Genomic DNA, 12,973 nt, shown 5'->3' on the forward strand with positions numbered 1-12,973 from the left:
GCGGGCCTTTGGCTGGGAGCTCACACCCACAGAGGGCCGTCACATTTCTCTGCAGTCGTCTGATGGGAAGGACATGAACACGCGCCGCCGTTAACGTGAAGCACACTGAGTGAAGAACAGATGCTGTCTGTTTTGTGTTTGACTGATTTCCTTCCCTCAGACCATCTCTCTGCCATATGGCGCCCCGGGACACGGCGGGGGGAAATAAAATACCATCTACATTTAAAGCCTCCCTTGTGCCCTTCCATCTCAGAAAAGCATCTTAATGATGTAGAGGCGCTGAAATGCATTATCTGTCTCGAAGCTGTTGTCTCACGTCTCAAAACGATCCTCAACAACGTGACCGGACGAAGTTTTGATGTTGGCGGTTTGTTTGGATCCGCGAGGCTGTGGAGGAGTTTGATAATTGCGATTGTCTTCCTCCGAGGGCTGCTAATGAATTTCCACACCTCTGATTTTCCTCTTCTTTTTCGCACCATCCCCTCCGAGCTTTGCATTCCCCTTTCTTTCTCGCTCTCTCCTTCTCACTCTCGCTGAAAGGTCTCGTATGGATCTTCTAAAATGTCAGCTGAATTTGTGAGAAGCTGAATAAAAGCTCCACTGCTGTGCTGTCTCTTAACGAGCCGGCTCGCCTAAAGAAAGCCAGACGCTAGCAGAAAACAACTCCCGCTGTGTATCTGAACCCTTATCACTGTCTGGAGTGGCTCTACGGTGCCACCTTTGTGGCCGCCAATCTGTAACGGTCCAGGACATATTCGTAAGCTCGCTGCTTTCTTTCAGGAGAAATGAATACTGAAAGGTTCAAACTGGGAATAATATGCAGATCATGCACTGGATGATATAAGCTGTGGAAACCGGGGCAGTTTACAACGACCCCAACTTTATGATCACAGATCTGTAAAAGCAAGGGCAAATGTGCTGCGTTCTTAAACGCTCGCTTTCTTTGATTGGGTTTTTTCCGGTTTCAAAAGGAAGGTTTACAGAAGGTCGAAATGAATAAACTAATGCATGATGGGATTTTTCAGAGGAGAGCAGAAAATGAAAGTTCAATGAACTGTCTAAAAGATAATAAAATTAATAAGTATTAATTAAATCAAATTAAATGTTTAATTTTATAAAAAGTTAAGTATTAAATACTATAATTTCAATATATATATATAAAAAAAGTTATATTATGAATGCAGATCAGTAAAAACACAAGGCAAAAATTTATAATAATAATAATAATAATAATAAATTATAATTTTTTTTAATTTGATTTAATTAATACTTATTAATTTTATTATCTTTTTTATATTTTAAAAAGATTTCCAAAGGTCAAAAAAAGAAATCTATTTTTTTATGTCTGCAAATTAGATTATGCATCTTTAACAAGGTCAGATAGATAAATAAATAAATAAATAAATAAATAAATAAATATATATATATATATATATATATATATATATATATATATATATATATATATATATATATATATATATATATATATATATATATATATATATATATATATATATAACTGTTTTCTGAAGGTCCAAACTGATGCATTTTGGGAGTTTTGAGAGGACTGCAGTGAATAAAATACAAATCGTTATATAATCGTTATATTAATTTTTCACTTCAAATTTCCCATAAAACCATCTCAGGCTGTTGTTGTAAATAAGAATTTGTTCTTAAGTGACTTGCCTGATTAGATGAAGGAAGAACGAATGAAAGAAAGGTTTAGCAAACATTCAAAGGCTAAGTTGATACATGATGGGAGTTTTCAGAGGACTAGTGTGAATAATATGCAGATCATACCGAACGTTTTGAACACATAAACACCTTGAGTTGTGTAAATATAAGCCCATGACAGCGTTTCCATCAGTATTCTTGGTGTCTGATTTTACGAGTCTGAAAGCTGCCTGGTTTCTTCTCCTGGAGTGAAGTCTTGACACTCCGTCGCTGTAGTTTTCACTCATGCTTCGATGGGTGAGTGTTTAGTTGACGCAGCACACCGCATGTTTGTTTTACGCTTCAAATTAAGCTGATAGTATCAGATATGTGCTGCAATTTAACAGTGCCACTTTACCGTTAGTGAGAACCATCTGCATTTGAAAGCCATTTAGTTACTCGTATGACCTAAGTCTTCTGTGCTTTAAATAGGTTTTAGTTGGCATAATTCATATTAATAAAGTTTTACCGTCATTAATTATTGCTGGAGTCACTGTGACAGTGACCAACCATAAAGAACCACACAGAAACGGCACTCAGAAAACCACAGCAACCACACAGAGACATGCTAAAGCTATTTAAAACACCTTAAAAACTACTTAGCAACACCGTAATGTCATGGTGTTTTTCCATGGCAAAAATAAATAAATAAATCTATAAAAGATACAATTGTCATGAGGGTGAATACACAATTGCTTTTTTCTAATATAGGTGAACTATTCATTTAAAGAGCAAAGAAAACAGGGCTCTATTTTAATGATCTAAATGCAAAGTGTAAAGCGCACGGCACAGGTGCACTCAGGGCATGTCCAAATCCACTTTTGCTATTTTAACGACTGAAAAACGGTTGGTGCGCCCAGGCGCATGGTCTAAACGGGTTATCCCTATTCTCTTAATGAGTAATGGGTGTTTTTTGGACGTAACGTGCAATAAACAAAATCAGAGTCTCATCTTCCATTCCCTTTAAGAGGCAGTTGCGCTATTTACACGGCAGAATTCGTAAAGCGCAAAGACAGAACGCGTCTCCGAGATGAAACGGAGCTAGATAGAAATAGATAGTCTAATTCTGATACATCTTATGCATTGCAATCCTTTCATTCTTTTATATTTGGTATGTTTGTGTGCTGCTGTGCGTTCCTGCGTTTAATAAGCTATACTAATATTATACTTATATAGCTAATCTATATGAACACGCTCTTTAAAATAAAGAAAAAACATTGCGCCAGACTTTAGACCAGGTTTGAGTTGGTCTATTTTCAGCTCCTTAAAATAGCAATGCGTCAGCAATGCGCCTGAACACACCTCTTTTTTAGACCAGCACGCCCATGGGCGCACAAATGGGCGCAAATACATCTGCTAATTAAATGACGTGGCGCCGGACGGGAAAATTAGACTGAAACTAGCAAACACATTTGCTCTCCACCTTGCGTCGCAATGCGCCGGGTGTTTTATAAGGCCCAAAGAGTAAGTTTGAGTGTATGTGTGTACAGCTTGTGGCGGGCAAACACACAAACACACAGATGTACATGTGTAATAAGACAGCAGCAGCTGGCCTGGTGTGTGCTTATCTCTGTGTTTGATTTTGCATCAGCAGTCTGTTGTCAGAAGACGGGCTGACGATCTGATCGATGGCACTGGAAAACAAAGCTTACGAAGATTTCACAAAGTTTTCCAGCGGTGACGCTGAATGAAAGCGGCATTCTTGATCTGACAGGTGCCAAAATCCATTCCGCCTCACCGTGGCCGTGATAATGAGTCATTTTCAATCTGATCTATTTCTGTTGTTCAGCACGCACACCTCCTTTTTTGTCTTCAGAACGTTTCTGCCTGTTGTTCTTTCATATTTGCTTTCTCTCGTAAGTTCGACAACAGAGGGGAGGAAGGCTTCGACATCGCTTTACTGAGGATCAGGGCCCTGGATCAGCTGTGCCTTTATACAGCCCTTCAAATACGGAAGGGCCCAGAAGTCACAGACCAAACTGAAAATCTGGGGTTCAAAATCTAATTTAGACCAGTAAGTAAATGTTTTAGGATTTGCGTGCAACTGGCATTGACACAAAAGACAAACCAAATGCTAAGACATTCTTAAAATGTTAAAATAGTTTAACTGTTATGTAAAACTGTTATGCTGAAAAATAAGCTTAAAATATTTAATGTATAAATATTATGCATAATATTATACATATATACATACACACACACACACACACACATATATATATATACACACACATATATATATATATATATATATATATATATATATATATATATATATATATATATATATATATATATACGTATATATATATATATATACACACACACATATATATATATATATATATATATACGTATATATATACACACACACACACACACATACATATATATATATACGTATATATATACACATATATATATATATATATATATATATATATATATATACACATATATACACATACATATATATACACATACATATACATATATATACACATACATACACATACATATACATATATATATATATATATATATACACATATATATATATATATATATATATACACACATATATATATATATACATATATATACACACATATATACACACATATATATATACATATATATATATATACATATATATATATACATATTTATATATAAATATATATATATATATATATATATATATATATATACATATTTATATATAAATATATATATACATATTTATATATAAATATATATATACATATTTATATATAAATATATATATATATATATATATATATATATATATATATATATATATATATATATATATATATATATATATATATATAAATAATAATTAAGAATATTTAAAAAATCTATCGTTAATAAATGAAAATTTACTTTAATTTACACTTTAATATTTATTTTTTATATTTATAGGATTAACACGAAAGACAAACCAAATAGTTGATTTATGTATATATAACTTATTTATTAAAATATTTTTAGGATTCAAGTGCTACTGTCACTAACACTAAGACAAACCAAGAGATTCTTAAATTGTTAAAGTAGTTTAACTTCTAATTAAAATAATTATGTTACAAGCTAAAAAAAATAAAAAAAATAAATCCAATACAAATCTACAAATAATATAGATTTAATAAAAAGTACAAATTTAATTTAGTTAATAAATAAAACAAATATAAAAATATGTATTAATATAAATATTATACATTTAATAACTTAATTTAATTATTTAAAATTAATTATTTGTCATTTTAAAAACGTGAATTAGAAGTCACTACTGCTCTTAGACCCCATTAGAAAGAAAATGTGCCATAACTGCTATAATTTCATAAGGTTGCTAAGCAGTTTTGAATAGTTTTATCATATTGTAGTTGCCAAGGGTGTTGCTAAGTGCTTGATTAGATTTCCTGAGTGGTTTTGAACATGTTGCTATGCGGCAAATGTTGTATGATAAAATCCCAGTCCGAGTTTTAACAGCACAAGTCCTCAGCAAGTCACATGATTTCAGGCTGTAGGACGAACGGTGCAAAACAAGTTACATGCATAAGTTTGTTCAAATGCAGGATGCAGTTTTTTGTAAAGTAAAGCAGAAATGAGTAAAAACTAATATATAGACAATGGTCATGTGTGCTGTAGATTTTACCTTTTTGAGCATTTCGTGGACTTTCACACATCTCGCAGCGTAGCAGCAGTCCACTGTTGGAGAACGTACATGCCGAACAGTTCCACTTCTGATTGTGGCGTGGCACCTGTAGTCCCGTTAAGGGTCTTTGGGGGCTGCACAAGGACGACAGGGGGGTCTTCTTACCCCCACGTCGCAACAAGGGGCTAACCTGCCTAAACCGCTTCACCTGCGGGGAAAAATCCTCCCCCTGGTTGGCCTTTAAATCAGAGCTCTGGATCTCCTGAGTCCGAACAGGCTCCGCCCCCTCATATAACTTGGGTAGAGGAGATCCGTCAGAAGGTGAATTCTCAGATCGTTTCCTCTTCTTTTCTTTGCTCACAGAGGGGGAAAAGAACGATCGGATGTCGTGCTGCTTGTCCCTTTCAAACTGTGGCGGACGGGAAGAAAAGGGAAAAGAAGAATGCTTTTTGTGACATACAAAGTGTTTGAGGCTAAGAAACTTCACCTCCTGACAGCAAAGTAATGAAACCAAAGACACTTCTGAGAGAAAAGCACTTTGTGAGGTTCAGGTTTCCACGAGTGGGAGGTGATACAAGTACCAGTTCTTTCACTAGCAATGAAGAATCTATCAAAACAAAGATTATTAAAGTAATAATTTAATTTCCCATAATGAAAACGGCAAATTTCGCTGCATAATCTGTGAAAAAAAAAAAATTCTTATAGCATATTCGTTTTTGGGTTTCGTGACAACCCACATTTTACATTTAGTTTATGGCCATAATGAATCGTTTACGTACGTGAGAAAAGAAAGTCCCATCCTTGTCATCCTCAGAATCACCCTTCATGGTATCGCTTGGCGTCCACGCCTGAGCAAAGTTCAGAAAGTCCCATTTCTCTTGGTCTCCCAACTCAGCTTTCAAATACTCCTTCTTTCCGTTCAAAGCGCTGCCCGTAACCGTTTCCTGTCCAATATCATTCGTAACAATCTCAGCAAATGAAAGTAAATTTTCCAAACAAGTCTCTCCGAAGTTGTTTCGACACTTAATTTAGTCCCAAGACAATTATATATTGATTATTTTAAGAGTACTTTGACAAATCTGGAAACTAAGTTTACATCAATTCAAAACTACACTTTAAAAATGTTCACAAAATGACAGTGAGTGCTTATAGTTTTTCTTTATCTGAAGGTTGCTCTACCTTTCTGTTTAACATGGCCCACATGACGGTGTCAAAGGTTCCTTTGGCGATGAGGTAGTGGATGTGTACGGTCGTGGTCTGCCCGATGCGATGTGCTCTGTCCTCTGCTTGTTTGATGTGTCCTGGGTTCCAGTAGAGTTCAGCAAAGACCACATGAGACGCGGCCGTAAATGTCAGACCCTGAGAACAAGCAGATACATCTGATACATACAGTATGACAGCAATATATGCATATTGCAAGTTATTGAGGTTGACATATTTGAAAGTGTTACAAGTTTGTTAGAAAAACAGTGAGATGTTACAAGATTGAGGTGTTACAAGGTTGTGTGAAGGTAGGGTGATTAAATGTACCTCGTAACATCTCAATCGCATAGCGTACATTTACATGGTTGAGGTTTTAGGAGGCTGCAGAACTGGTATTATAAAGAAAAACAGTGCAATGTAAATAATGTTAAATGTTACAATGTTTATCCAATGTTGAGGTGTTACAAGGTTGCGAGATGTTTAAATAATAAAATAATAGGTTTACAAAGTTGTCTAAAATGTAACCAATAGAGTACAGTGTTTACATGGTTGAGTGTTACGAGTATGACATCAATATTTCATTTAACCGAAAAAGTAAAGTAAATGAGGTTGACACGCTTGAGTGCTACAAGGTTGCGCGAGGAATAAAGTATGATGCTACAAGATTGAGGCATTACGAGGTTGTTAAGTATGGTGTGATGATTAAGTGTTTGAGATGTTACAAAGTATGTTTGAGAAAGTATAAACAAACAGTTCAGTGTTTGTGAAGTTACAGTGTATTGACGCTATGTACAGAACAAAAAACAGTACATTGTTTATGACATTAGGGTGTTATGACTGTTATGTATTTAAACTGATAAAGAGGTTGAGTATTACGAGATGGTTCTGTTCATACAAGGTTGTATGATGTACTTTATAGAGTAATGTTACAGTGTTTACGTGGTGGAGATGTTACAAGGTTCTGTAAAGCATTTCCATACAAGATTGAGCGTTACAAGGTTGTGTGATACACTTCCAAGTAACTTACAATGTTTACGAGGTTGTGTTTTGTACCGTATAGAGGAATGTTACAATGTTTACGAGGTGATGTTACAAGGTTGTGTGCAGTGTAAAGAATAACATTAAAATATTCACAAGGTTCATTATTACAAGGTTGTGCAACGCTATCTTACGACCAATTCGTACCTATTTTATGAGGTGGCTTATTCGGACGAATTTGTACGACCTCACTCGTACGATTTTATACGATTTGTCTAAACCCCAGTGACGGTTAGGTTTAGGGGCGGGGTTAGGTGTAGATCATTCGTACAAATTCATACGAATTGTGCAACTCGTAACATACGTATGATTTGGCAAAAATGTTATGCATTTGTACGAGTGTGGTCGTACGAATTCGTACGAATAAGCCACCTCGTGAAAAATGTACCAATTGCCGTGAAATCGGGTTGGGTTGTGAGATGTACTGTATAGAGGAATGTTAAATAGCTTATGAGGTTGTGATATTATATAAAGGAATGGAGTCGTTGAGGGGAAGTCATGGCTAAGTGATTAGAGAGTTTGACTCCTAACCCTAGGGTTGTGGGTTCGAATCTCAGGCCGGCAATAACACGACTTAGGTGCCCTTGAGCAAGGCACTGAACCTCCAACTACTCCCCGTGTGCCGCAGCATAAAAATGGCTGCCCACTGCTTTACAAACAGCAGCACAATGCCCATAAGGTTGAGGTGTTACAAGATTTTTTATAAAGTTGAGTTCTCATTACCTGTCCAGCTGCCTGTATACTTAGTATGGCCACGCGCGTGTCTGGATCGTTCTGAAAACGATGCACCAGTTGGATCCTCTCTGCAGATGGGACACTGCCATCAATGCGGATATAACTTGCCTGGAAAATAATGCAGAAAAGAGAGAGTCCAAAGTAAATTCTGGTTTTTAACATTTTCATTCTTTTATTTATGTGTGAAAGCTTTTTAATGAAGGCAAAAATTGCACCTTTAAATCAAAATAGCATTGAGAGGAGTAACAAAACTCTTCATTAAAACAACACTTGACGTAATAAAGACTGAGATTTGCAGATCTGTGTTTGTTCAGAGAGCATTAATGCACTCAAGTCGAAACTCAGTTAGAAGTTGGCAACTTTTTAGTGCATTTCAAGTACATTATCATCTTCCTACCATCGTCTGACAGCTGTAAAACACAGGTGAATCGGTGTACAACACCTTCCTCTCTCTCAGCCACATTGAACTTCAGAAATTTTCACACACGTGTTAATTTTAGCTTCCTGCCTAACTTTTATTCCCATCTCTCGCTCATGGTGCGAGGAGTGTGACAGGTGTGAGAAAGTCTGAGCACATGTGCCGTCCCGTTTGCGTGCGATCACACCTACTGGTGCGAGGCCCCCTCTTCCCCCAGAAGACTCATAAGCACCAATTAACGGCAGGACAGATAAAAAAGGAAAAGCCGAAGAAAATCTTCACAGTGTTTGGGATCAAACGTCTGGCCAGAGAGCAGCAAAACAAGAAATGAGAAAAGAGAGGGGGCTGGGGGCCAAAAAAAAATGAGGAAATTGACAAAACAAGCTCTCATTAAAACAGTGAGACATCTGTGAAGACACCGTGTCGGCAACCAGCCGCGCTCTTTAGGGTGCAAAGTGTTTTCAGCGTGCCGCTGTGTGAACAGGGACAAGAAGAACGGATCGTGGTAAAAGATGAATCAACAGGCATTTCATCAGTGCTGTTAGACAACAAAAATGGATTTGTCAAATGATGCAATGCAAGTTTTGGGCCGATACCATTCAGAAGTGCACCAACGCCTGAGTCACATCAAAGTTCTTGAAGATTCTTTTAGACCTGGATCACTGAATCAGTCAGCTGAATATGAAAACCTCATCAGTACAATTTGAAAAAGTCTGGTTTTGTGAAATGGACCAACTGATTTGAATCTAAAGATCTAAACCAAATAAATAATTATGAATTTTAAATACATTTTTGTTGACAATCTTAGAAATATTATTATTTTCCAGGCCTGGAAATCATCCTTTCCATGTTCTCTTTCTATCTATCTATCTAAAAAAAAAGTTAAGGAAACCGATGACTTAACATGACTTTAGAAGATTTGAAATAAAGTGCACGAGTCATATATTCTATTTTTATGATACTTTTATGAATCATTTTGAATCTTTCCGACAGCACGATATTTAAAACTCCTCTAATTTTGAATCCTCGCGATTAAGTCATTAGCTTTGGTACAGGGGTGAGTAAATGATGACAAAATTGACATTTTTGCACGAACTTTTAAACTCGTGGTTCATAAACAAACACTCACCTGATTGACAGCACGACTCTGACCTATTCTTTTGCCGTACGTAAGAACCAGTGCCCTACTGAGGGAATGTGTTAAAGCAAAGAATGAACTCTACCCAGGGAATCAACACGCTCTCCTTCACCTCCTTTAGTGCTGTCAAGCCCCTTCAGTTTTTTCACTTTTACACAACCACTTTTTTGGCCTTGTCTCTCATTCAGCTCACACACACAAACATCCACCTCTCTTTCTCTCTGAATGGGTCAGTGTGTGTGTGTTGGGACGGCAGTGTGACAGGCTTTGCTTCTGGCTGATTTAATGAAGTGTTGATGTGCTGACATAATTTTGCTTTCACTAGAGTCTCAGTGCACACACAAACACACACACACACACCTTGACCTCGATGACAGCCTCGGTACACGCCTGCAACATGCTGAGATGATGAGCAAAGACCAGAAACTTCAGCTGTTCTGTCTCCAACATCATCTTTATATAGTCCTTCACCGCTCCGGCCTGGGAGAGATGGAAAGAAAAATTCATATCGTGATCCAGCCAGGAAATGCAGTTTAGGAATTCTAACGTTCTAACATTTAAAAAAAAAATGGAATGTTTTAAGAATTCTAATATTCTAATATGGTAACAATTGAAGTATAAAGCAGATAGTTTTCAATCAAACCTCTAAAAATGAGAAAAATTTGTTGTTGTTTTGCCATTTTAATCCCAAATCTCCTTTTATCCTGTGAGATCATCTTTTCCTTCTCCAAAAAAAAAAAAAAACCCTCAAAATCCCTTAACCGTGAGATGAACTCGTCAGCTAATGCCTGTTATGGTTAGAGTAGCTGTTAAATGAACAGTGCACGGAGTCATTTGCCGGAAGCCAGTCCTCTTTTCTTGAGTTTCAAAGCTGCACTTGGGCTTCTCATTACTGAAGAGTTTTGCCTTTTTAATATTGCCTAATTGGTGCTAGAAACTGTCTGTGAAGGAGCGCAAAGGCTTTTTTACAGCCTCGAGTGTACGTGTGTGAGCGGTGGCTCCGGTTCACTCATTTTCGCTTGGCAAAAACAGTGATTTCAAAAAGTGACACCATTCCTGACACCGCATATTTCTGCCCTGAGAGAGAGAGTGAGAGAGAGAGAGAGAGGATATCATCTCAGCGGCAACAATAAATGAAAAAGAGGAGAGGACAAGAGCAGCGGGGACCAGAACACATGTTTGACAAATTAAACACACACACACACACAGCTTTTATATTGTTTGATACACACACACACACACACACTGGAAAGCTTCATTCAAGACACATGCTGTGCTCAGGAGGATGATATAAAGTGGTTCTAGCTTAAATCTTTTTAGAAGAAAGAACATCCAAAACTCCTGGTGGAATGAAGTGTCTTTCTCTTTTTCTTTTTTTAACGACAAACCTGTGCAAAGTCACTTAACTGTGACGTTAAAGTTCATGTGAGTGATGCAAAAATCTGCGAAAGTTGCGGCGGGTCTCGTCTGGAGCTCATAAAAACACCTTGTTAAGGCTGAGATCTGCAGGAAGAGATGTCGGGGCGATCAAAAAGGTCAGCATTAAGGTCGGTCCGGCCCTCCCGGAGCTCGTTCCCATGGCAATGCCGCGGTGTTTGATGTGGAGAACAGAAGGGCCGGTTGCCATGGTGGTCGTTAGTGGCGGGTTCACGCTGTCCCTCATCGTTAGAGGAGGGAAGCTCACTGCAGATGGCCCTTATTCTGATGGCATTCAGAGAAAGAGCTGAAGTTGAAATGAGGGCCGGCTGACTGTTCTTTTACTCAGAGGTGGATGCGGTTCAGGAATGGTTTGGTTTAAAGAAAGGGTTGTTAAGGAGAGGCGTGATCTTACATTTGATGTGTTTAGGATTAGGATTTTTGCCTGATTGAGGGTATATGTATATATATATATATATATATATATATATATTTATATATAAAAAAGTTATATTGTTCCATTGAGGAACATATATACGTGTAAATTAAGCAAATTCACATTACCATAAAACATTTGGATTTTTAAATATTTTTTTTTAGTTTCTTTTTATTTAAACATTAAAACAGTATTTCTCTGTTGTTATACAACTGGAAAAAAGCATACATTGAAGGTTGAATTACAACCATGACGCACACTTTGAAACATAAATGGGAAAAAAAAATTATATTATGACAGTGAAATGGGGAGAAATGTGTTTGCTTAATAATAAATGTTATGATTTACAAAAACTTTTTTGTATTTTTTGTCATCCAAGCAGTTTTTTCCTTAAATATGTCTACATTGCTTTATTATTTTTTTGTTTTAGTTTTGTACAGCAAGTTGAACTAACTTTATTTCAGTTAGTTGCCAAGGCAAGAATTCTCATTTTAATGTAAATTTTTTTAATATATATATTTCAGTTGATGTTTAAGTAACTTTTTTTTATTTTTACTATAATATCCCTGTACTAAACACAGTCTAAATTATCTATATGTAAAAAAAAAAAGAATAATATTTTTTCATTTCGGCTTTTAACTTTCTAAGATAAGCTCATGACCGGTTACTTTTTTTTTTTTTTTTTAAAGCTGATATGGCCGATTTATCCCCTATTTCTAAATTTTCTTCGGTCTTAAAACTTAAAACAAGTACACTACAGAGAGTATTTTTAAACCCAAAGGATCACAAAACTTATACCCAAAGAAAAGGAAATGCATAAAAAGCACTTGTAAAAAGAAAAGGAAATGCATAAAAAGCACTTGTAAAAAGAAAAGGAAATGCACAAAGTTCTACAGCATTGAGATCTAAAGCCATTTTAGACATTAATGCGATGTGAAATGAGAAATAAACATCTTGAAGATTCTGCACACGTTTTACCTTGGCAACAGCGGTCTGCTTATACATGTGTGTGATGAGACTCATCACCTCCACAAACTGATTCTCACTCTCACAGCTCATCAGCTTCTCCCACTGCTCAAAACTAGCACTCGCTTCCTGTGAGAAAGAGAGAGAAAGTGAATCCATAAAGGGCAGCACAATTAATGATATCCTAAACTGTCCTACTTTCCCAGTGTTTGGCAAAAAGCAGCAAGGAAA

At 36.4% G+C, this 12,973-nt stretch overlaps 1 protein-coding gene across 3 annotated transcripts in view; it reads right to left on the reverse strand.

Moving 5' to 3' along the window:
• zranb3 (zinc finger, RAN-binding domain containing 3) overlaps positions 1–12,973 on the reverse strand; it is a 51,526-nt gene that overhangs the window by 13,068 nt on the left and 25,485 nt on the right. For all 3 annotated transcript variants that reach the window (XM_026235694.1, XM_026235693.1, XM_026235695.1), the window contains 6 exons: positions 12,755–12,871; positions 10,285–10,404; positions 8,357–8,476; positions 6,572–6,751; positions 6,172–6,336; positions 5,393–5,801 (listed from right to left, as the gene is read on the reverse strand). In XM_026235694.1, coding sequence (XP_026091479.1) covers positions 5,393–5,801; positions 6,172–6,336; positions 6,572–6,751; positions 8,357–8,476; positions 10,285–10,404; positions 12,755–12,871 — 1,111 coding nt within the window. The remainder of the gene's footprint in view (positions 1–5,392; positions 5,802–6,171; positions 6,337–6,571; positions 6,752–8,356; positions 8,477–10,284; positions 10,405–12,754; positions 12,872–12,973) is intronic.

This window comes from Carassius auratus, chromosome 47 (assembly GCF_003368295.1).
Source record: "Carassius auratus strain Wakin chromosome 47, ASM336829v1, whole genome shotgun sequence".
Lineage (NCBI taxonomy): Eukaryota > Metazoa > Chordata > Actinopteri > Cypriniformes > Cyprinidae > Carassius > Carassius auratus.